The following is a 26,459-nucleotide window of genomic DNA, read 5'->3' as shown; positions in this document are numbered from 1 at the left end:
TGAAGCAATCTTTTTTTGAGTTAGAGTACAAATATGTCTGTGCCCATAAAGGGCACCGGCTGGACACAATATGCCTGTGCTGGAGTGCAGGTTGCATTGGGTGGGATAGGGTAGAGGGAGGGATGAAGGGAGAGAGGGAGGGAGGGAGAGAGAGAGAGCGAGAGAGAGAGAGAGAGAGAGAGAGAGAAGGCAGACAGAGGGGTTGAGCATGGATGGCCAATGGCTTGGAAGGAGTCAGCCAGTTTTCCAGCTAGGAATGTTGTAGGAAAGGATGACAGGTGCACAGACTAGGCATGTGATGCACGATTGTTGGAGCCAATTAGGAGCAGCACATACTAAAGGTGATATGGGGATGTGAACTGGGAAGAGGTGACAGGATGGAGGGAGGGGAGACTGTTAGGTGGAGGGTGTGGTGCAGTGGCTTACTGGAAATTGAGGACAAGACAATTACAGGGGTGAAGGATGTTATGCAAGATAACTCCCATCTGCATAGTTCAGAGGAGCTGGTGGTGGAGAGAAGGATCTGAATGACATGGGTTGTGAAGCAGTCATTGAAATTCAGCAAGTTATGATCAATTGCATATTGTGCCATCAGGTGGTCAACTTTGTTCTAGGTAACAGTTTGGCAGTGGCCATTAATCCTGATGGACAGCTGGTTTGTAGTCATACTGACATGAGAAGCTATGCAGTGTTTACACCAGAGTTGGTATATTACATGGCTGCTTACACTGGAGGCCTGTGCCTGTGAAAGGACTGGAGCAGGAAGTGCAGGGTTATTGGGCAGGTCTTGCACCTTCTTCTCCCATAGGGAGAGTGGGTGAGAGTGGCTTAGGAATGGATTAGTATGTTGAGTAGGTTGGGTGGGTGATGGAACACCAGTTTAAGAGGGATGGGAAGGATCTTGGTTATGATGTCCCTCATTTCAGGGCATTATGAGAGATAATGGAAGCCCTTACGAAGGATATTGTTCAATGGGTTCCTGTCTGTGAAGATCTTCATCAGACCTTCAGCACACTGGGCAAAATAGTTCTCATCACTGCAAATACATCATCCACTCATGGCCAGGATGTATGGGAGGGATTTTTTTGATGTGGAAGGGATTGCAGCTGTTGAAATGCGGGTACTGTTTGTGGTTAGTTGGTTTAATGTGGACATAAGTGTGGATGGAGCCATCTGAGAGGTGGAATCAACATTCAGGAAGGTAGCAAGCTGGGTTGAGAAGGATCAGATGAAGCATATGGGAGAGAAGATGTTGAGTTTGTGAACAAATGACGATAGTGTGTCTTGGCCCTATGTCCAGATCATGAAGATATCATCAATGAATCTGAACCAAGAGGCCAAGAAGGTATACAGAGGCAGCATCAACAGTGATGGGTAGGGATCCAGGAAGGAAAGGGGTGGGGGAGGCAGAGAGTCATTGAAGGACAGGGTTACTATCTTTAATATGGGAGGCTATGTTTCAGGTAATTGGTTGGTGGTGTTAGTTAACAAGAGTGGAAATTCTTTCAGTGGGAGTTCAATAACCAGCTACAATGGGTCAGCCAGGATTGTTGGGGTTGTGGATTTTGGGGAGCATGTAGAAGGTGGGTGTTTGGGGTGTCGTTGGGGTCAGGAGGAAGATGGACTTGGGAGTGAGCTTCTGGGAAGGGCCTGCAGATTTCAGCACAGATTACTGTGAAAGCTAGCAAGTTTTCTTTCTTTTTTGCATGTGCATTTTGACTACTCAACACTTCTGCTTTTTGGAGCATGGTCTCTATTATTACAATTTTTAATGTCATTGTTATTTCTTGTGTAGGTCAGTTGCATAGGGAACTTGTTAATAGTGCCTTGGGTTACAACAACTTGCTAAAGTAGGCTTTTATGTTTCAGGATGAGTTAAAATCAGTGATGACAGTATATGGCTGGATGAGAATGGTATGTATGATTAAAATCTGTCATGCTTGATAAACCAGATTTGACAAGCTGAACTGATTTCCTCACTTCAAATATTTACGATATGTGACAGATGTGATTGATAAGATTGTGAAGATGAAACAATGAAAATATTTCAGCCTAAGGGAGATACACTTAGTATCTGATTTATATTGCTCTTCACTAATATAATAAATGATACTTAATATTACTGATAATCATGAGATATATTTAGTATCTGATTTATAACTGTTCACTTCAATTGTTGTAATAAATAATTTCTGCAGCATTGATCATCATGAGAGATGCTTTGTATTAATGAATGTTCTTCTCTGTTATTACTGTTGTTTCCTATTGGGATGGCATTGGGTTCTGTGGCAGAATTGTAGATTGAAAAAAACATACACCAGTTAAATATTTAATATAACTATATACTTAACTTGGTACAGTGATTCCACTGAATGTCCTGATATAAATGCAGATAGTAGTGTGGAGTATGTACAGGTAATGCCACTAATAAGTCCTATTTGAACTTTAATCACTATCTGGTAACAATCAGAGGTCTGAGTCATTTTCCCTTGTACTCACATCTATATCTTGACTAAGCTGCTTTTAATTAAACTGAAGATTGAAGATACCGGAGACTCAAATACTGTAACTGGAATGCTGAGTCCAAAAAACTAGAGCCCAAACAGTAGAGACTGGAGGTTCCCTATGGAGGCCACTTATTAGTGTGATGCTTTGAGCTGGCAGTGTCAATCCAAGGGGGTGTGTCCCTCAGGCAGCTGGCAGTTGGAGGAAGCAGCTGCTCTTGGCTGCCTCTCATGGTAATCTCCATAACTACTATTGACAACTTTGTATAGTGGAATGATGCAGCCTCTGTGATACTGATTGCTGATGATATCACATTCCTCTCCCCCCCACCCACCCCCACTCCCATCCCTCCACAAACCATGGGAATGAAAGAATGAGAACAATGGAAAAGTGAGGGGGGGGGGGGGTGGGAAGTAATAGAGGTCTGCCTACAAGTGTCACTGAGGAGGCAGGAAGTGGAGCTGTGTCCAATGAATCACTCCTGCTCGCACCCAAACATTCACCCTGAGGATGCCTGGCAATAATGGGTGAGAAACAAGATGTAGGGTACACACACATGGACAGCAACTGAGGCTCTCCCATGCCTGATGAAGCAATTGGTGAGTCCTCAGAGTCAGGTAGAAAGGCAGACCTGCGAAGACAGCAGAATTTCAATGTCATGTGCTGCGGGTACCATGGTGACATCAGTGCCACCACGTTGACCACCATTGTTTCCTCATCTGGCTGGACGGCTGGGAGGGTGAGGGCAGCTGAGGTGGTGAGATCTGTTGTGGGCTATATCTGGAACTGAGAAACTATGGGCAGGATCATGTTGGCAACAAGTGCAAATTTGATTTTGATGCTGCTTATGCACACCAGAGGGAACCTGAGTCATGTAGAGAGAGCTACCAACAACTTTAACAATGATGCCTCAGTTTCAGCATCTGCAACCACCAAAAAGTCTCATTAACATTAAATTTAGTGCACTGCAGAACCACAGCTGACCACGCCAGATGCAGAAGATGCAGTAATGTGCTGTGGTAGCGTCCCTGCAGGAATTTTCCCAAGTGATGTGCCATTACTTTACTGAGAAAGGTAGGTTGCCAACAAGGTCATTAATACTTGCTCCCAACTGTGGGATGCACATAGTCTGTTCATTTGCTGCTTAAATGTACAGACAAAGCCTTCTGCTTCTCTGTTCAACTGTGTATGAAATGGTACATTAGTAAGATATTGAATTCTGTTAGCATCACAGAACTTTTTAAACTCACCAGAGGTGAACTGGGGTCCATTGTCAGGGAGAATCACTTCCAGTAGGCCTACTATACAAAAACTGGAGTTGAGGACTTGATGGTGCGTGATGATATTGTGCCCTGTGTAGATAACACAAAAGGGAATTTGTTGAAAGAGTCAACAACCATCAACTAGCGACTATTCCAAAACGGACCTGCAAGGTTTATATGAAGTCTTTGCCATTGGGTGTTCAGTTTGAGCCACTCAAAAAACTTTTGGTGTCAAGCAGCTTGATGCTCCACACATATCTGGCAACTAGCAGTCATTTGTTCTATTTGTGGAGCCATCCTGACCCTTGTGCAGTGGCGTCAGGAGAGTTGTTTGGTTCACACCATGCCTCAATGACCTTCATCCAGCAATTGGAGAATTTCTCTCTGTAACAATTGTGGAATCAGCACATGTGAATGATCAGACTCTGTGTGGATCAAGATGACACCCTGTTGATCCAACAGATCATGGCAGTGTGCAAAGTAGCGCCGAACCAGAGAGCTGAAAATTGCCTTGACCAGGTGTAGCCATCCAGTGTGAATGTCCCTTAATAAGAATTGTAGGTAATTATCTGCAGCCGTTGCTTGGGCAGTTTGCTGATGCATAATGCAGAATCCTTGCAGAATTTTGAATCCTGTGTGTCCATATAAAAACTAGAATCCGAATAATCATTCCTGACAGACAAACAAGAAAAGGTGTCCATATTGGGGTGCTTGGTGGTTGGTCTGTATATGATCTCATACTGATAGTTCAACAGAATTAAAGACTAACATTGCAACTTCTGTGCATGGTGGGAATGGGTAGTGTAGGCTGAAAAATGATGTTGATGGCTTGTAGTCTGTTACTAGATAGTTTTCACCCATACAGGTGCTTGTGAAACTTATTCACTCAGTAAATAATTGCAAGTGATTCTTTCTCCAGCTGTGAATAATTGCACTGAGCCTTATTTAATAGTTTGAATGCAAATGTGGTAGTGTTGTCTGAAGCTTCCATCTTGTGTGAAAGAACTGTCCCAATTCCATGTGAGGAAGTGTCATTTGCTAAGATGACAGGCTTGGTGGGATCAGATTGCTTGAAACAAGTGTCACTCAATGACGATTCCTTTAATTTTCAAGAGGCTGACTTTTACTACTTGGACAATATGAATGGGACAGTCTTCCAACAAAGTTGATGGAATGGTGCAACAATTTAGGCCAAATTTGGGACAAACCCAATATAATAAATGAGGTTCCCTAACACTGTTTGCAGTTCACTCATATTACAGGTCTTTGTGAGCTGATGAATTGCTTTGAGATGGACTTGTGTTGGGTGAAAAGCCTGAGCATTGATCACCTGTCCTAAGTACTTGATTTCCATTTTAAAAAGGCGCACTTGTCCTTGTTGCATTTCCATCTGACAGCAGAAAGTGCTGGAAGGAGACTCCTCAATTTTTCTAAATGCTTATCAGAGGAGTGACCAAAAACCTCAGTTTCATCTAAATAATTAGAAGATAAGAATATAATAGAGGGAAACATTCCATGTGGGAGTGGGGGGGGGGGAGGGTGGGGAGTCGTTCCGGTCCTGGGAGCGGAGGGACTTGCCTTGGGGAGGGGGGGGGGGGAAGGACGGGTGTGCGCTCGCACATGCACCCGTGTCCGGCCGCACATGCGAGGGCGCGGGCGGGCGTTCGTGGGGGCAAGGAGATTCGGCCGAATCTCTTTGCCTTTAGAAGTGTCTGCTTGTATCTGTGTGTGTGTGTGTGGTTGGATGTGGGTGTGTGTGCGAGTGTGTACCTGTCCTTTTTCCCCCTAAGGTGAGTATTTCCACTCCCGGGATTGGAGTGACTCCTTACCCTCTCCCTTAAAACCTACATCTTTTCGTCTTTCCCTCTCCTTCCCTCTTTCCTGGTGAAGCAACCATTGGTTGCGAAGGCTAGAATTTTGTGTGTATATTTGTGTTTGTTTGTGTGTCTATCGACCTGCCAGCACTTTCGTTTGGTAAGTTACATCATCTTTGTTTTTAGATATATTTTTCCCACGTGAAATGTTTCCCTCTATTAAAAACAAAGATGACGTAACTTACCAAACGAAAGCGTTGGTATGTTGATAGAGACACTAACAAACACAAACACACACACAAAGTTCAAGCTTTCGCAACCCACAGTTGCTTCATCAGGAAAGAGGGAAGGAGAGGGAAAGACAAAAGGATGTGGGTTTTAAGGGAGAGGGTACGCAGTCATTCCAATCCCGGGAGTGGAAAGACTTACCTTAGGGGGAAAAAAGGGACAAGTATACACTCGCGCGCGCGCGCGCGCGCGCGCACACACACACACACACACACACACACACACACACACACACACATATATCCATCCGCACATATACAGACACAAGCAGACATGACTTTGCACCTCATGCCTGCCACTTGACAAGTTGCAATGCGGCATTGCCTATTCCATATGGCAGTAGTACACACGACCTGAACACACAAGCTGTTTACTGTCACTTCTTGTATGCACTATAAAAATATGTGAGGATTCAAAATCAACTGCAGCACTGTCCAGAGTGTCTTGTGACTCCACTCAATCTAGCTCTTGTTTTAATGCTGTATCTGAAAACTTCAAAAATTGATTCCTAATGCAAGTGTCTGAAACGTTCTGAGTAACTGCATCATACAACTTAGCATCACTGTAATATTTGCCACAGTTACAATGAAATTTGCACTGTCTAATTAGGCCCTGTATGTTTGCTACCTAATGTTTATCAGTTTGGTTAGGCTCCGTAAGCTGTCTAAAAAATTTGTATGAGCAGCTGCCATACTCAGTTGTTCATCAAAATATTTGTCTGAAGTAGCAAGTAATTCCTTGTACTGAATACTTTCAGGAGGGTGGTAGAAAACAATTTGCACGGAAGACAATATCCATTGATGCCTACTGACAACAAACAAATATGGATATCTGTCCATACCTTGAATCTGATGAGCTGAGAAGTGGACATCAAGCTGCACCCTGTATTCAGACCATTCCTCTTGCTGAGCACTGAACGGTCAGAGCTGTGGCACATAGGCAGGCATTGCTTGTTGTGGCAGTGTTTGGGCAGCAGAGAATTCTGCCTTCATATTACTGTGGAATTGCAGTAACTTATTCATGCCTTCCATGAGCTGAGCCTACAACTGAATGATTTGATATAAGAACATGTCTGGCGATGCCGTAGCCATGATTCACAACACAGTGAAAAAAAGTCACACATGGCAAAAATAAATTGGCCTCTGAAAAAATTTGAAACACATGCACATTAATAGGTAATTGGTGGTGGTAAGCACAGTCTCCGAAAGAGCTCATGGTGCTGATCCAATGGGGCTTGTCTCTTAGGTAGTTGATGGTTGCGGTTAGCGGTTGGCCGTGGCTGCCTCTCATGGTAATCTGCATAACCACCGTTGCCAACTTCATATAGTGGAATGATCCCCCCTGCATGGTATCGGTTGCTGGTGATACCACAGTTGTAATAAATGATAGTACTGCACATCAACTTAACAGTTATTGAAACTGGGAAAGTATTATCTGCTTATATTACACAGAATTACATTTAACAAGCAGAACATTTTCTAACATAGTGTAATAATGAACCAGACCTGTTCTCAGACCAGAATGTAAGCATTTTAAAGGCAATTCTGTGCAATATCTAAATGTGGTTTACAGACTACTTCACAATTTCAGTTCAATCTGCATGTCTTAGAGAAGTGGATGACAAGAGCTTGGTTGTGGAAAATTGATGTGCCATTCAGTCTACGTCAATGTCTCCTCTCTGTGAATCACTATAATTTAGGCAGTTGAGGATAGTTTTTATTATTTTATGCTTTAAGACTTCTTCTCATTTTACTGAAGGATAGAATATATGAGGGCATGGTGAGCAGTAATGCCTCTGAATTTCTTGTGTGAAAATTCTTTTATTAGAAAATAAAGCGAACTCTTTTAACGTTCTGCATCATTATACTTCTTGTCTGCATATTTATTTCTCGACATAGTCACCGTGCAATGAACATATTTCTCCTAATGAGAGACTAATATGTTGAGACTTATACTATAGAATCTTGGACTTTGTTGATGAAGCCACAACCTCAGCTCTGCTTGCACCACTCCATCACTATCAAAGTTAAGTCCTCAAGGGTGGTAGTGTAAGAAACAGATAAAAATTGGCTGGGGTCAAGTCAGAACTGTAAGGAGGATGAGCCATGACAGTGAACTCAAGATTGTTACAGATGTCACAGCACTCGTGTTTGATCTGGCATTGTTGTGCTACAGGAGAGGGTGCTCTATATGTGTATGAACTCTTGATTCAAGCTGCCAGTTTTTCGGGGGTCTTGCAGTACGTTGCAGAGTTTATGGTGGTGCCTTTAGGCACAAATTCAAAATGCACCACACCTTGAACATTCCAGAACACTGTGAGCTTCACTTTGCCTGCAGAAAACATTATCTTGAACTTTTTTGGTGTTAGTGATCCTTTCTGGTGAAACTCCGTTTATGCTGTCTTGTTTTCAGGTTAAAAATAGGGAACACATCCTTCATCTCCTCTCACAATATTGTCAAGAAACCCATCACATTCATGCACAAAACACAAAAGAAATTGTTGACAGATGTCCAGTCTCCACTGTTCCATGTCAGGAGTGAGAATTCAAGGCACACACTGGGAACACAGTTTTCTGAATTACAGTTCTGCAATGATATCTTTACATGCTCTCATGATATGCCACACTTATCTGAGAGCTGTGTCTGTTTCATCTGACAGTTTTCTCTGATGAGTTCATCTAACTGATTCTGATGAGAATTCTTCTGGGTTGTATGGCCGTGGTCCATGGAACTTTTCTATCCCTGAAGTTTCGTACAAGGCTATGTTGGACATCTTTAGAGGTGACCCTGATTGTGCCGAGTCTTGCCGACTGATGAGTCGGACACTGAAGTGCAGTCTAAATACTGTGGAAAGTGGGCGTGGTCTGGATTTCATGTGATAGCAGAGATAAACCTTGTCAAAGATAAAATATAACTATCGATCATAGTATGTCAAAGATAAAAACTTCTCATCGATTCTGTAGTGCCACTGTCCATATATCACTGAGTTTCATGGCTTTTCTTTTCTGTTAAAATTATCCCCATGTTTATTTATTTTGATGGCTTCTCTATGTAGTCGTGGATAATAGTTTGACAAAGTACATAAAACTTAAGTTTCTGAAAATTTCACTATGTGATCACCTGACTGAAGATCATGTTCTGCCACAGCTGATGTGTTTGTTTTCCATAGTCGCCAAAGACTTTTATGTTCCTTCATCCGTGTATTTATATTTATCTTTGTAGTTCCAATGTCGACCTTACCATACGTACACGGAATTTTGTATACACCACTTGCAGACAGAGGGGGACGTTTATTCTTAATGGAACGAACTGCTTGGCCTATTTCCTTAGTTGGTCTGAAAATTGGTCAAACATTATGTTTCCTTAAAATCTTGTCGATTTGATCCATTACTTTTTTGATGAAGGGTAAAGAAACAGCGTTCGTCCAGTGCTGTGTCCTATTGTTGTCCTTAGGCCTCCTGTTATTTGGTTGCAAAACTCTATTTATTTCCTTACTAGAGTACCCATTCTTCTCAAAAGCCTGCTTTAGGTGTTTTAACTCTGCATCCAGGTATTCCGGCATACAAATCCTTTTAGCTCTGCCCACTAGACTTTTAATTACACCTCTTTTCTATTGTGGATGATGACTGGAATCCTTATGCAAGTATCTGTCGGTACGTATAACCTTCTGAAAGACTTTATATTTCAAGCTGCCATCAGTCTGTCTCATAACGAAGACATCCAAGAAGGATATTGCATTGTCTTTCTCCATTTCCATGGATTTTAAGATTTATACTATTTAAATAACAAAAGAATTCCTGTAAAGCTTTTTTGCCATGTGACCAAACCACAAATGTATCATCCACGTATCGATACCATTGACATGGTTTCTTATTCACTTTTTACATGGAAAAATTTGAACAATTAGCTCTGGAGGCAGTGGTCATTGCTAAGTGGAGCCGCTCATGGCAATGGCTTGTCTGTTCAAGGACTGCACAGAGTAGATGCAGGTAAGGCTCTGCATATGGAACTGTCTTGCTAACAAATGGCATCTGCTTAAGTACAAGCCAGACTGATGGTTACCTACTTCAGCCCCTGGTGGACATGTGGTCAACAGAGGCAAAACAGTTCCACAACTGTAGCACCACTAGTGGCAATGCAAGTGATGTATGCCAGCCAGTGTTGTGATGCTGACAGTGGACACCTGTTGGTAGGTAAAGTGGTCCACCTTGGTTTTATTACTGTGTAATAGCCATCCTAGGAGAAGCATGGGGATACAGCACTTCACTACCCCCAGTAGGAGAGATGGCAAAGTCATGGCAATGGTGTAGAGATTGGCGTTGACAGTGGTGTCCCCATGCATTTGGCACATTGGGTCATTGTTGTTGACACCCATGAGTGTGGGTGACTTCGATGGCTGTCTCCCAGTCCCTGTAGCTGACGTCATAAAGAGCCCTTTAGCAATGCTGCAGCCATCCTGGATGATGATACGAATGCTGAGGTTGGTCCAGATGGGTACCATTCGGAGTGAATCTGAAGAAAGAACAGCTACAAAATCTGTGTCACTGAAGATTGAACCTTCTTCCATATACTGTGGATGGAGGTGTTTCCTGGTGTGGGCCAGTATTTGTGTTTGAATTTCTAAGAGTGAATAATCGAAAAACTGGGAAGTTCTGCCAGTAGCCTTTGTAGTATATCCGTGCAAGCAATAGCAGCAACCCTGTGTGCAGCAATGGGCTTTTGTGGTCAACCACACTGACACGAGCCTGAAGAGTCTTGAGAGGTTGACTGTGTAGGTGTGTTCCAAGGCATGGACCATTGGATGGAGTTGTGTGTTGTGCCAATTCTTCTCCCTGAAAACATTGCAAGTCATGAGACATGTATCTGTGATGGCAAGAGACTGTTGAAAATGTAAAACCAAGATGTGCATCATAATTCCAGAGAATGATGACTTTGCCATTGAGGAGAGTAGCAGAAGTTTGTGGCAGGTCCTGAAGGTGACTATGAGGAAAGAGTGTTTGTTGAAGTAGCAAGTGTAGGTACCTGGTCCTGTGCTAATGACATGGTGCAAGGGCTAAGAGAACCACTGTCAAAGAAGCATCAACTGCATCCACAGCTTTGTGAAGCACTTCACATAGTGCATCATTGTATCACAATTTAAATCTGCACCACTATCTGTGAATGTATCATTGTCACCACTCAGCACAGAAGTCGGGGATACAGAGTAGTCCTGAGAGATGCCCAACACTGTGATGCTATGCCACTGTGGGAGGCTAAAAGAGATTGAAGTGCAACACTTGGGCATCGATTGGTCCACATCTCAAATACAGTAGAGTCCAGAAAGACTGGTGATTGTGATATCTTCAATGGAGATGTGGGCAGAACACTGCTCACAGACAGGAGTGATGGCGTTACCATGAGTGTTATTCCCTGCTGTCGAAAACCTGTGGGGCAAAAGCTCACTGATACATGACAGATGGTCAGCTGATTGTTCAGATAATGGAATAATATTGGCAGCGAACGGATTGGAGGATTCCACAGAGTTTGTGTGTGCATCAGGCATGAATTCATTGACTATCCCAAGTGATACTGTAGGCAGATTGTTAACTGCTGTAAAAAATGAATCATTACACTTCTCAGATAAAACTTCCTGTAAGTAACTGGTTCCCTGAAATGTTGCCCAAATGGAAATGTAATGTTCTGGACATGACATGCCTGCTCATATGTTATTGGGACCCTTTATATTGATTGTGCCCAAAGGGTAGGAGTAGATACCAGCCTTGTGGCAACATAATTGTTTCAGGCTTTGAGTTTGTTTACAGGTCTGAAGGACTGGCAGAGAGTCGTGTAACATTGTAGATGATGTCATGGGTTGTACTGAAAACATTAAGCAAAGTGTAGTAGGCATTTAGTTGGTTCTTCAACAGAGTGTATATTAGGTTACTTGGATCCAGACCTGGATTAAACATCTGAAGAAGTCAAAATACTTTAGCTCCAGAATAAGCAAGTAGAAAATCTTGATTTCATGTGGTACCTTAACTGTTGGAGGCCATAAAATGCTGTTATAGTCTTGTGATTAGGCTGGCCATGGCTCCAATTCCTCACTGAAATCTGAAAATGGCATGGAGGGGGGAAGGGGGGTCATCCTCATGCAGGAAAGGGCAATGTCTGGGTAGTACACCATCTTCAAACAAGTTCCTTTTCTTGTTGAAGTTACAACACCCTCATCACCTTCAAATCTTGGGACAAAACCTGTATTCAAATTCTCCTCATCTCCCTCATATGTTGTGCCCATAGTGCTAGCAAACTGAAATAATTCACAGTTCTCGAAGCTACACTATAAATTTTTGCTTTTCCCATGTCGCCATAATACAGTCTGGGTGATGGCTGAAATTTTGTGACCTGTGTGTATGGTTGTTTTCAAGTGTGCTAAACTCCAACTGCAGGAGAGTAATGTCAATGATGTAGTACAATGCTGACATCTGGAATTATTGATTGATTGATTGATTGATTTCTTTATTAACCCATGTAACAATTTACATTGTGTGGATTTCGTCAGCAAAATCATATACAATACAATATACCTACAATTATACACATAAAATTTGTATTTACACACATTTTTGAGGTATCTTAAATTAGTTTTATATCCTTGTGTAATTTGTAATTTTCTTATAGTACTGTACAATTTTTGATTTCCTCATGTATTACAATGCAGGATACTTTAATTACACTACATGTTTTAATTCAGATAGTCCATTACTGCGTAGTAACTTTTATTTAATAAAAAGAATTTTAGTTTTGTTTTGAACTGTCCGATTGTGTCAATATCTTTTATTTTTTGGGGTAATTTATTATATAATTTAACAGCATTGTACAACAAGCTCTGCTGAGTTTTAACTTTATTTTTCCTCTCTAGATGCAGATTGTATTGGTTTCTAGTTTCATAGCTGTGTACTAAAGAATTTTTCATATAGCAGTCAATATTTTTTTTTACATACATAACACTTTGAAAAATGTATTCACAAGGGACAGTTAGGATTTCCAGCTTTTGGAAATGTTCAAGGCAGTGAGCCCTACTGCCACTCTTGGTTATTATACGAATTGCTCTTTTCTGTAATTTGAAAACTGTTTGAATATTTTTACTGTTGACTCCCCAAAATATTATTCCATAGGTAATAACAGAGTGGATATAAGAAAAATATACAGATCTGACACATGTAGTATCACAAACTGCAGTCAGAATTCTCAGAGCATAGCATGCTGTAGCGATTCTGTTACTAAGTATTTTAATATGTTCTCCCCACTTTAACTGACTGTCTACATGCATACCAAGAAATTTTGTGTAGTCTACACATTCTATAGTTTCATTGTTTAACTTAAAGTTGTTATAGTGTGGTTTTTTGCAGACATAGAAGTTAACAGCATTTGTTTTTTTAAGATTTAGTGTTAGTTTATTATTGGATGCCCACTCACGTACACTGTTTAGTTCCTTCAGCCTGTAGGCATGAACCATAAGATATTGATTTCTTTTTAGGGAGATTACAAAACTGGGTCCCTTCATTCACATTACCGTGTACAGACCTCACCGTTGGGTATCTAGTTTACACGATCTACCTCATTGTATACTCTAAGCAAACAATAGAACTGTATCATCAAAATAGAATTATTTTGGATTATGTGTTTTATCATAATGCTTCTTGTTCTTTATCTTGCATTGTGTATTCTGTCCTCTCTGACATTGGTGCATATCTTGCATCCACACTTTCAGTTCTCCCATATAATCATTAAAATTATAATAAGCCTCACCAGATTCTTCTGTAGTATCCCTGGAATTTTGTATACACTAAAAAGAATAATTCTATTTAATTGTATGGATAAAAAATCTACTCACCAAGTGGCAGCAGAACACACACATAAAAGACTGTTGTGATTGGCAAACTTTCGGAGCCGGTGGCTCCTTCTTCAGGCAGAGGGGTTGAATGGGAAGGAAGAAAGGTGAAGGAAAAGGATTTTAGAAAGAGGGGTGGATTTTGGGAAAATCACCCAGTACCATGGGTCAGGGGAGACTTGCCGTACAGGATATGGAGGAAAGACATTCTCAGAAGGATTCTCATCCCATACGGTAAGTCTTCCCTGACCCGCGGTTCTGGGTGACTTTCCCAAAATCTACCCCTTTTCCTAGACCTCTCAAGTTCTTTTCCTTCACCCTTCTTCCTTCACCTTCAACGTTTCTTCCTAAGAAGGAGCCACTGGCTCCAAAAGCTTGCCAATCACAACAGACTTTTATGTGTGTGTTCTGCTGCCACTTGGTGAGTAGATTTTTTATCTATCCAATTAAATAATTTTGTCAATAATTGATTGTTTTCATTGTTATAAAAAGAATAATTTGTATGGTATATATCCTATTGTGCTGTGTGGTGTTGTATTGTACACAAAATCGACATACAGAAGCTACCTGTCCCAGTCTGTTTGCAGTCTGTTTATGCAATGTTGAAGCATTTCTGTTAACATGTGATTCAACCTTTCTCATGCTCTGTTTATTTGAGTATGTTAGCTGGTATATTGCATTTTCTCACTATGCAACAATTTGCACATTGTTTTCATGGTTTCACTTATGAAATTGCTTCCTGCCTCATTCAGTATCACTGATGGTATTCTGTACCTACCAAATCAATATGACACTTCTCGTGTTTGGGAATCTTAAAGATCTCTAGAGGCATCTTTGTGTGTTTCCTAGTGAGTTTGTTCTTCTGGCAGCTTTCACATTTCTGGATATAATCTTCTATATCCTTTTTAATTCTGCTCTATAGTCAGTACTTTTTTTATTCATTCATTAATTCTTCTTGTACTTTGTTGTCCTTCAACTGGAGAACCATGATTATGTTGTAGTATCACAGCTTTTTTTGTCCCCATTAATTTCTTCCACTGTCTTGGTTTAGCTGCCTTGTGTTCTGTGTCCTTGGAGGATGGACGTCCCATCTGATCATGTATGTCAACCATCTTGCTGTCTTCACCTGCCTGTGAGTCCCTCACCTATGCATTGGCTTACTCTTCTGCCACCTCATGACCTAGGCTATTGTTACTTTCCAGTCATGTGCTAGCCACCCTGGCCTCTCTCACTCATGAGACTGCATCAGCAACTTGATTTTGTTTGCTGATTTTATGTGTTACCTGGTCATATCCCTCCAGCTTTAATCTAAATATCATTAATCTGGATGATGGGTCTAATATGCTGCTTCCCCATGTGAGGGGTTTATGGTCAGTACATATCAGAAACTTTCTGCCAAATACATATGGCATAAAGTATCTGGCTAACATCTTCCTCGCAGTAGTACTGTATCCCCATTCTGCTTTATTCAGTGTCCTCAAGACATACTCGACAAGTGGGTCACTTCTGATCTTTCCCTGACTTAAGATGACCCCAACAAAAATCTGGCTAACATCCTTGGTGATTGTGAAGTCCTTTTTCAGTGTCTGGGTACTGCAGTATCAGTGGACTGGTCACCTTCTCTTTCAAGCGCTGAAAAGCATTTTCTTGCTCGACCACCAGGGTGTAAGGAACTTCTTTCTTTAATAATTCATGTAAAGCTTTACAATTTTATTAATGTTACTTATAAAATGCCTATAGTATATGACGATACCTAGATAAGCCTTCAGTTGCCTCCTTGCTTTAGGCTGTCGATACTCTTTTATCACTTTGACCTTCTGTGGAGTCTGGCCTCAATCCCTTGGCTGATAGGGTATGACTCAAATGGAACACTTCTTTTTGCAAAACTTCAGATTTGTCCACCTGTAGCTTTAGTATGTAGAATCCAAGCCAATCAAACAATTCTACAGGGTGTCCATAAAGTCTGGGAACACTTTCAATTATTTATTGCACAAGAACCAAACATTTTACATATATCTTACACTGTCATTTTGAAGAGAAACCCTGAAAGATTTTTTTCATGTATACTGCCACAGTAATTTGACGATAGTCAGCGCTAGTCACAAACATGGCAAGTTCAGGTGCAGGGCAAGCTTTCTCTGTGTTGGAGTTCGGCAAAAACAAGAGTGCTACAGTGGACTTGCTGAATCTCAGGTACAAAGCATCCAAATGACTGCATTGAATTTGAGCGTGATTCCCCAGAGGTAAATGTTTTTTGTGCCTTGTCATGTCGAAAACCGTACGAGCCATTCTTCTTTGCCGAGAGCACTGTCACTGGATATTCCTACTTGGACATGTTGCAGCAATGGCTGTTGCCTCAAATGCAATTGGACTCTCCATTCATCTTTCAGCAGGATGGGGCTCCACCCCATTTTCATAATGAAGTTCGTGGATACCTGAATACGGAGCTACCGCATCGATGGATTGGCTGTGCTACAGAAGGGGACAGCTGTTTCATGAAGTGGCCTCCCCGATCACCAGATCTCACTCCATGTGACTTTTTTCTATGGCGACACATTAAAGATCTGGTGTATGTACCGCCTCTACCATGTGATGTAGCAAACCTCCGGGAGAGAATATGGGAAGCGACTGCCACAGTCGACAATGCCATGCTGGGATGGGTATGACAAGAATTCGATTACCATATTGATGTCTGCCAGGTCACTCATGGTTCACATATCAAAGTTTGTAAAGAAAAAATTTCAGAGTTTCTCTTCAAAATGAAATATGTATGACATCTGTACAATGTTTAGTTTTTGTGCAATAAATAATTGAAAGTGTTTCTGGAATTTATGTACATCCTGTATTAGTTGCACATTATGTTCCTTTAAGGAAGAGCCAAAAATCACCATGTCATCCTAGCAGATAAATAATTTGTCACTTTGTACCCCTATCAAAATATAATTCATCAATTTCTCAAATGTACTTGGAGCTCTTTTAAGGCCCAAGGGCATTTGTTTGTATTTATAATGCTCATATGCAATAAGGAAGCTGTCTTTTCACAACCCTCTTCACCTAATAAGATCTACTAATAGCCTTTTGCTAAGTCAAAGATCAAAAAGTATTTTGCCTTTCCTAGACCACCAAGAATTTCACCTATCCTCGGCAATGGATAAACTGAATTTAGGGAGATTCCATTCAGTTGCGTGTAGTCTGTGACTATATCCCATTTTGACTTTCCATTGGCGTCCATCTTTTTTGGAAGCATTATCAGTGGAAACTTTCAACCACTTATGCTTGGTACTATGATGTCATGTTCTAACATTTTTTAAATCTCTTTCAGCAGCATATCCTTTTGTGCTTGCAGTATCCTGTAGGATCATGAACAAATCACTCTACTTCGCGCCTGATGCTATCTGTATATAACTTGTCTCCTGGCAAATGAAAAACATTACTATTCATGTTGCATAGCTCAATAGCTGTGTCTTTTTCTTCCACATCCATATGACTCGCACAGATATTCTCTTTTAGCATACTTATGTGAGCTTTCAGCTGTGGCTTATCTTTATAAAAGTGATTTACTTAGAACAAGTTCCACTCTGGTACCATTCCCGCTATCAGCAGTGGGAATTCTACTGACACGCTCTCATCTGTATTGTTCAGCACACTCATTATGCATTCTCCTGAGTCCACTTTTCCCAGTGCCTCAGGTAAATAGATGTCCTTGGTGACCTCCTATTTTGAAATGATAGTCTCTCTTATTCTGTTTGCCTCTGTTTTTAACCTGAATACCTGTTCTTCTTAAGGGCCTTCTTTATAATAGCTTGTGTCCCTATAACTTCTTTCCGGCAATCCTCGTTTTCTTTTCTTGCTATTGGTTGACAGTTTGGCTCCTGTCACTACTGATCATTACCTTTGTACATACATTTGCTCCACAACTGAGCCCGTTACAAAACAGCCTTCTCCATTCTGAGCATGTACTGTGCAGAGCTCACTATCTTGCTCCAATTTTATTAATCTATGTGCCTGTGTCTCTGCATCTCAGCCTGTTTTGAAAGAGTCTTATCTTTCTCTTATGAACACTGTTCAGAGTTCTCACTCTTGCTTCATCTTTGTTTTAATCCATTCCCCATGGATACACAGGCCCTTGGTAGTGTTATTAATTATGAGTCCATTTTCATTAAATAAGTCTCTACCCACCAGCCAGTCAAATGGAAGATCTACAGCTTTCCTGATTATGTGGAAGCAATGCCTCACTTACATTCTGCTTCTCATCTGCAATCTGAAGATTAAAGCTTCCTCAGTCTTTGCAACCATATTAGCAATTTCCTGAATCCTAATTCCTTCGATGATTTATACCTCCCAACATACTTTAAGCTGCTTCTTCAAACTAGGCTTATTTGCAACCCCCCCTCCAATCCATGTGAAATCTCATGCCATTCACTCCAGTTTTTTAAAGATTCATTCTGCTTTCACAATTGACTGTTAATATCCTTCCAGGCAAGGTATAAGGCAACTGCTTTCTTACACCCTTACTTGGTTTCTCTGCCTTTCATTTTTCCTCTGAGTTTTGCCATTCACACACCGTGCAGTCTCTTGTGTAGTGACTGGTTTGTTTGCATGTAAAACATGTTAAAGACTTCAACTGGGGGCACAGGCCACTGTGCCTGGGTAAGTTATGCTGTGAAAATCTTGCTGCACGTATTCCTGCTGTTTCCCTGCAATTTCCAAGGAACACGGTGAGACCAATGTTGTCCGTCTTCACTGGCACTCTTGTACTCTCTCCTCCATTTCCTGGTACAACCCGCCCTACCATTCTTACTCTTTTATCAGCATGACAGTCTCTTGAAATGTGCACTGGTTTACCATATGCAAAATAGTCCGTTACTTTCTTTTTGTTTCTTGGTGCCACAATGCCACTTTGAGTGCTTATTTTCTCTCTGGCTGAGACTATTGTGCCCTTTCTTCCATCAGAGTGACCTCTATAGCCTCTGCTAATGTTTTTTGTTCAACGTGCACATGCACTATGGTCTTAATCCTATTGTTGAAAACCCCTTGGATGAAAACCATTCTGCTTAACTTCCAGATGAGTATCAGGCTACCTTCTAACTCTTGACTTTCACATGGTACCTCTGAAAGCTTCTCTAAAGAAGTGCTGCATTGCATCCAACTGCAAGCCTCACTATGCTTTGCTTTCCCATGTTCTTGTGAACTCACAAACATTTTGCATGCCTACTAATCAAGTCTTCTTTTGCTGGCGTAGTTTTCTACAACAATGCCATGTACATCTCACAAAGAGGAACTTGAATCTCTTACTAACATGTTCCATGTGCTGAGCCAGCTATTTTAGCAGAATGTCATGCTGCTCTGGATTTATGAGTTCAAATGCAATATTTTAGTTGTCAAGGAACTCATTTAGAGTATTCTTAGTGTCATCAAACGGTTTCAGTATTAATTTGAATGCTTCCGACAAATTAACAAACTGCCAGCTGGGTGTCTCTTGAGCTCCAGTGCCATTGCTTGAAACACAATCCCTGTCTTGTGGTGTGGCTGCTAAGGTGTTCCACTCATCACCTGAAATCATACTGCTACCACTGTTTGCTGCCATGTGCCATCATTTACAGAGCTTCCTCTGTGTCCTCGTGCAGCTGTTGGGTGCTGCCTCTGCACATCGTCTTTGTTCTTGCACTGCCATCCACCACTGCTGCTGCTCCAACCCTGGCCAGCTTTTGGGATGACTACCTTGACCTGTAGGCACTGCCCATCTGCAGCTGCTCACTCTGGCCTCATTTTCTATTTTCTCCAGGTGCTCTCCTGCCATCCATCTATCTTGCCCTCTAGGCTCTCTTCCACTCCTGGCTCTGCCATTGACCTGCATATTTGTTGTTGCAAAGATTTTCAAAGCCATTCCATCTTTTTGTTTGATGCTGGATTGAGTAGATTTGATGTTTCAAAGAACGGTGACCTACCCCAATAATTTGTAGCATGTAGTTATTGTTTCTTCAAACAGCAGACAATCCTTGATAATCCGTGACCAATGCCACACACCTAGCACCATAAAATAAAGTTATGTCACATCCACCAAGCAGCCTAGGCATCTTCACCAAAGAATATGAAGCAAATACCCAGAACCAAGAACAACTGCTAACTTGAGTTACTTAGAAATACATATCAGTGTAGCAAAGCAGCTTAAATCACTTAATAAAGGCAAGGCCTCGGGTCCTGATTGTAGACCAGTCAGGTTCCTCTCAGAGTATGCTCATGTGATAAGTTGATATTAGGCAATCATATACAACCAGTTGCTCATTGGAAGGTCCATACCTAAAGACTGGAAAGTTGCACAAGCCACTCCCATATCCATGAAAGGAAATAGGAGTAATCTGCTGGATTATAGACTTGCATCACTAACATTGATTTGTAGTAGGGTTTTGTAATGTATGCTGTGTTAACACTAAGAGTTATCTTAAAGAAAACGATTTATTGAAGAACAGCCAAAACGGATTCAGAAAATATTATTCTTGTGAAACACTGCTAGTTCTTTATTCTCACAAAGTAATGAGTGCTATTGACAGGGGATTCAAACTGATTCCGTATTTTTAGATTTCCAGAAGGCTTTTTACTCCATACCTCACAAGCGACTTCTAATCAAATTGCATACCTATGGTCTATTGTCTCAGTTGGGTGACTGGATTTGTGATTTCCAGTCATAATGGTCAAAGTTTGTAGTCATTGCCAGAAACTCACTGAGTAAAAGAGAAGTAATAACTGGCATTCCCCAAGGAAGTGTTCCTGATCTACATAAACAATTTAGGAGACAATCTCAGTAGCACTCTTATATTGTTTTCAGATGATGCCTTCATTTACCATCGTATAAATTATCAGATGATCAATAAAAATTACAAAACAAGCTAGACAAGACGTCTGCATGGTGTGAAAAGTGGCAGTTGACTCTAACTAATTAATGTGTGAAGTCGTCCACAAGAGTACCAAAAGGAATCTGCTAAATTTTGATTACACAACAAATCACACAAATCTAAAGAATATAAATGCAACTAGGGACTAAAATTACAAATAGCAGAATCTGAAATAATCACACAGATAGCGTTGTGGGTAAAGTAAGTCAAAGACTGTGTTTTATTGCCTGAATACTGAGAAAATGTAACAGATCTATGAAAGAGACTGCATATACTATGCTTGATGTCCTCTTCTCGAGTATTGCTGTGCAGTGTGGTACCCACATAAGACAGGATTAATGGAGGACAACAAAAAAACTGCACTGAATGGCAGCTTGTTTCATACTATCACAAAACAGGGTAGAGAGCACCGCGAATGTGATATATGAGTTGGGGTGGCAGTCATTTAAAGAAAGGTGTTTATCATTGTGGCTGGATCTTCTCATGAAATTTCGATCACTAACTTTCTCCTCAGAGTCTGAAAATATTTTGTTGGTGCCCACCTACATAGGGAGGAATGATCATCATAAAAAGGAAAAAGAAATTAGAGCTCACACAGAAAGATTTAAGTGTTGGTTCTCCCCACACACTGTCCGAGAGTGGAACGGCAGGGAAATGTCTTGAAGATAGTTCAATGAACCCTCTGCCATGCACTTGACAGTGAATTGCAGAATCACGATGTAGATGTAGATATAATGATGGAGGTCTGATCAGTTAGCTATTTATGATGTTGGCTAACCAGATGCTTTCAGGTATTTTGGTACTAGGTCGGGAATAACAACAACAATCTTTACTGCTTGTCTGAACAAACCGAATGAATGTGAGTATACTTCTATCTGTGCTAACTGTGGAGTTCACCTGAATTCTAACTGCTTAACTGACTCATGGGCAGTGTACTTTGCCTTATATTTTCTCATGGGGGCCACACCTTTCTGCCCAGCCATTGCCAGTGGCATCACCTCAAGTGAGCTCACTTATGATCATATGTTGTCAGGCTCCGCACAACCAGTGCCCTGCCGTGCCCTGTGGTATCCTCATTTGAGTCCACGTGAGTTCCACGTTCACAACCAACAGTGCCCCAGGCAACGCATTTCCTGTGGTATCTTCTTTGTATTCTCAAGCAAGATTGTTTGTCCTGTCTTCTGCTCATTTACCTTTTAGACATTTCATTGTTCACCTCCAGAACACCTCTATCAATCCCTTTGGTATGTCTGTAATGATTATTGCCCTTTCTGAAGGTGCTGTTTGTTCCCTGGATTTTTAATTGATACACTTGTTCTTTTTATTTAGGTATCATGAAGAATAGTTACCAGCAAGCTCTTTGGTACTACAATTTTTTATTGTGTTGTTATATTGCAGGTTATGTTCCAGTGGAAAACTCCTCTAACATAGTATTGTGACATTACGTGTCTTAGCTTTCCTGCAATGATGTTTGGATGTCACAACTTTATGGACCTAGTTGTAGTTTCTACATAGGTTGATCAGTTGTTCACTATTCCTGTTGGTTCTTTTATGAGCTGGGTACTTTCTGACACTACTTTTGAACCTCGTCTCCATCCCAACCTGGGTAATGAGGTTGACATTTGTGGACAATTTTATGATGTTTAGTAAATGTATCCAGTTTTTCTTTTCATTCACTGCAGAGGTTTTCTAGTTTTTCAAAATCCTTGCTATTCATTTAATAGGTGGGAGCATGGAAGTTAACAATTTTATAAGCTTTGCATAACGTCATCAAGGGTGCCCATACCTATGGGCAAGGCATATTCTTGTGTATGTTAATGGCAGCTCACAGTGCAGTGTAGTTTTCAGTTTTACTGTACTTTTGAACTGTATACTTAAACAATTAGTTTTTTTATAAATATTTGATAATTACTGTGGAATTCTTATTTCCACAGCCATGGAATACTAAATTGCAATATTACCACTGTTCTGCCTCCTAATGGTACTTTTTACAGTCTCATGGTCAGAGTGAGAATGCTTTTCATTCTGTGATATATTATTAGCAGTCATTAAATGTTTACCCCTTTTGTTTAGTGGCTGCATTATTTTAAAAAGCACAATGCCTATTACTATTCAAAGTTTTATCACGTTTATTCCTGGAAAATCTTTTTTTGCTGGCTGTGTGGTAATTCCAGTTAATTTTATCTTCATGCTGATGTATGAAATTGTGCACATAAAATTCTCAGATTCTTAACACACTAGCTGTGTAATCCAAAATTTAATGCCAACAACATCAAATTTTTGAGCTTTATATATATGCATTCAAAGAAAGAATAGTTAAGCGTAAAGGTTCTATGAACATTAATGCAGGCATATTCTTCATACTTTCAATAACTGGATACTAATGACCATGAAAGCAATTGTTAGTGCATTCTTGTCAACTTGTGACTAAAGATTAATTTTTCAGCAATAATATAACACTACTCTTAAGTTATTATACAGTAATACAACTGTTGCAGGCATGGACAGATGAGAAACTGAAGTGGAATAAAACAGAATGGGGTGGACTCCATGAGCTACATTTAGCTGATCATGAAATTTGGCAGCCAGATATTATCCTTTACAACAGGTAAATAGAAATGATAATGAAATAAGAAAAGAATAGTTCACATAGCTTTCCAATAAAAAGTTCATGGAAGAAGAAATTTTGTAATTTCTGCCATATCATAGTTTTCATAGCAGCATTAAGCAATCACATATTTATTTATTTTCCTTTCATTTGTTCATCTTTAAGCGTTTTCATGCAACTGACATTATTACACACTGAAGTGCCAAAGAAACTGGTATAGGCATGCATATTCAAATACAGAGATATGTAAAGAGGCAGATTACAGTGCTGCAGTTGGCAATGCCTATATAAGGCAGCAAGTGTCTGGCACAGTTGTTAGATTGGGTACTGCTGCTACAATGGCAGATTATCAAGATTTAAGTTAGTTTGAATGTGGTGTTATAGTTGGCGCACGAGCGATGGGACACAGCATCTCTGAGGTAGTGTGAAGTGGGGATTTTCCCATATGACAATTTCATGAGCGTACTGTGTATATCAGGAATCTGGTAAAACATGAAATCTCCAACATTGCTGCAGCTGGGAAAAGATCCTGCTAGAACACGACCAACGACGATGGAGGAGAATTGTTTCACATGTCAGAAGTGCAACCCTTCCGCAAATTGCTGCAGATTTCAATGCTGGACTTTCAACACGTTTCAGTGTGCTAACCACTCAACGAAACATCATAAATATGGGCTTTTGGAGCCAAAGGCTCACTCATGTATCCTTGGTGACAGCACAACACAAAGCTTTACACCTTGCCTGGGCCCATCAACACTGACATTGGACTGTTGATGATTGGAAACATGTTGCCTGGTCAGACGAGTATTGTTTCAAATTGTATCAAGCGGATGGACGTGTACTGGTGTGGAGACAACCTTATGAATCCATGGACCCATCATGTCAGCAGAGAACTATTCAAGTTGGTGGAGGTTCTCTAATGGTGTGGGGCGTGTGCAGTTGAAGTGACATGGGACCCCTGATACATCTAGATATGACTCTGACAGATGACATGTACATAAGCATCCTGTCTGATTACCTGGCCATTGTACATTCTGACAGACTTGGGAAATTCCAGCAGGACAATGTGACACCACACACATCCAGAATTTCTACAGAGTGGCTCCAGGAACACTCTTCCGAGTTTCAACATTTCCGCTGGCCACCAAATGCCCAAGACATGAACATTATTAAGCATATCTGGGATGTGTTGCAATATGCTGTTCAGAAGAGATCTCCACCCCCTCGTACTCTTACAGATTTATGGACAGCCCTGCAGGATTCATGGTGTCAATTCCCTCCAGCACTACTTCAAACACTAGTCGAGTCCATGACTCGTCTTGTTGTGGCACTACTACATGCTCACTGGGGCCCTACACAATATTAGGCAGGTGTACCAGTTTCTTTGGCTCTTCATTGTATATGCATCTGTGTACAAGGCACTGTTCCAACTAAGGACATAAGGAAACACACTGCCATAAAAGAAATGCAAATTTATTAGGTCACAGAGTGATGACAACAACAAGAGTACAATGTTGGCAGAGTGACAGAGTGACAATAACAAGAATACGGAGCAGATAGTTTATACATCTCTGAACTATTAACAACTGAGGGGCCGGAGACTCCTGTACAGCCTTATAAAGATGTCGTCTCTGTATTGTATCACTGGCTTTGTGCTGCATTTGCATGGCAGTCCAGATGACTGTGGTCGCTGATGGTGTGGCCCCTGGTATCTGTGCTGTTTGGATGTCAGCTTGCTGTAGTGGCCTGACTTGTGTCTGTGGTAGGTGTAGCAGCCGGCGGGTTACTACACTCCTCTTTCCTTGTGGGGGAAGTGCTATGTGTCACTGTTCACAATACTGTTACTACAGAGACATCCATTGTGTCTTTGGAGGTGTTAGGGGTGGCAGCCAAATGTGTGAGAAGTTCCCGATCCTCCTGGGCCATCATGTATTGGATGAAAGTGATTGGTACAAGGGGATCCCTATGGGCTCCTGGGTGATTGGTGAACAGGACCGATGACAGGGGGAAGAAACCATCTGGAATTCAGAGTCCATGATGAGGGGCATCACCCAAGGGTGACAATTGCTGACTAGAGAGAAGGGGCTCTGGTGAAAGGGAACTGGCTTCCATTCCTGCTGATGGCAGCGACTGCTCCATGCAGTGGCAGGAGCACTAGTCACAAGAAGCAAACCCACTGGTTGTGCTGATGGAGCATCGGTCAACAGAGAAGGTGGGCATAGTGAGGCCTACCCAACCCCAAGAGCAGCAAGGGCCAATGAAAAGCATAGCATTGGGTGCATGATCCAAGGAGGGGGCCCTGCATCCAACTGGTTCTAGTGGCATGCCTTGAGTTAATCTGCAGTGCAAAGCATGAAGATATGGTGAGCACACTGGCTGTGGATGACAGCTAGAATCGAGTGAGGACATTGTCCAAAATCCATGGCCCAGACAGCCATGCTGGGCAGGAATGTTGACAAAATTGGTACCGCTGTGGATGTCCTCTTGGAGCACCAAGATGTTGAGTAGTGCCCATGGCTAATGGCCGTGCAGGAGCTTGGTGGAACTTGTGGCCCCTATGAATGCCATTATTTGTGATCTAAAAAAAGTGAGAGCATCCTGAGTTGAGAAAATCTTCAGCATATTTGTGCATCAGTGTCTTAAATATTTGGACAAAGTGTTCTGCCTCACCATTCAACCATGGATGGAAGGAAGGCACCATGATGTGGTGAATGCCATTGTATGTACAAAAGTTCCTAAAAGACTGCACCACGAACTGATGACCACTGTCTGAAACCAGGGTGCAAGGCAAGCTTTCTACGGAGAAAATCTTTGACGGATCCTTGACAGCTGCATCTGCTGTTGGAGATGGACAATGAATGACATAAGGAAAATGAGGAAAAGTATCAGGGGCTAATAACCAGAAGGTGTCTAAAAAGGGACCAGAGAAATCAGGTGGTCTCTTTCCCAATGCTAAGTAGGGGCCTGGGAATGGCAAAAAAACATTGTGCGGCACTGCCTGGTGACCTGAACACTTGCGGCAACCCATGACAGAGTGTTCCAGTTCCCAATCAATGCCCAGCCAAAACACATGAGAGCATGCCAGGAGTTTTGTGTGAGAGGTCCCCCAGTGACTGATATGATAAGTGGAGAACTTCCCACTGTGCAGAGCCACTGGAACCATAATGCTGGGAGTGAACTCTTCCAGTGACAAGATAATAATGCTATCCAAGAGGGAGA

At 41.4% G+C, this 26,459-nt stretch overlaps 1 protein-coding gene across 2 annotated transcripts in view; it reads left to right on the top strand.

Moving 5' to 3' along the window:
* Window positions 1-26,459, top strand: part of LOC126194803 (acetylcholine receptor subunit alpha-L1-like) — a 159,857-nt gene that overhangs the window by 82,837 nt on the left and 50,561 nt on the right. For both annotated transcript variants that reach the window (XM_049933114.1, XM_049933115.1), the window contains 2 exons: window positions 1,870-1,914; window positions 23,131-23,240. In XM_049933114.1, coding sequence (XP_049789071.1) covers window positions 1,870-1,914; window positions 23,131-23,240 — 155 coding nt within the window. The remainder of the gene's footprint in view (window positions 1-1,869; window positions 1,915-23,130; window positions 23,241-26,459) is intronic.

This window comes from Schistocerca nitens, chromosome 7 (genome assembly GCF_023898315.1).
Source record: "Schistocerca nitens isolate TAMUIC-IGC-003100 chromosome 7, iqSchNite1.1, whole genome shotgun sequence".
NCBI classification, from domain to species: domain Eukaryota; kingdom Metazoa; phylum Arthropoda; class Insecta; order Orthoptera; family Acrididae; genus Schistocerca; species Schistocerca nitens.
Note: the sequence above shows the minus strand (reverse complement) of the source record. Positions and strands in the feature narration are given on the sequence as shown.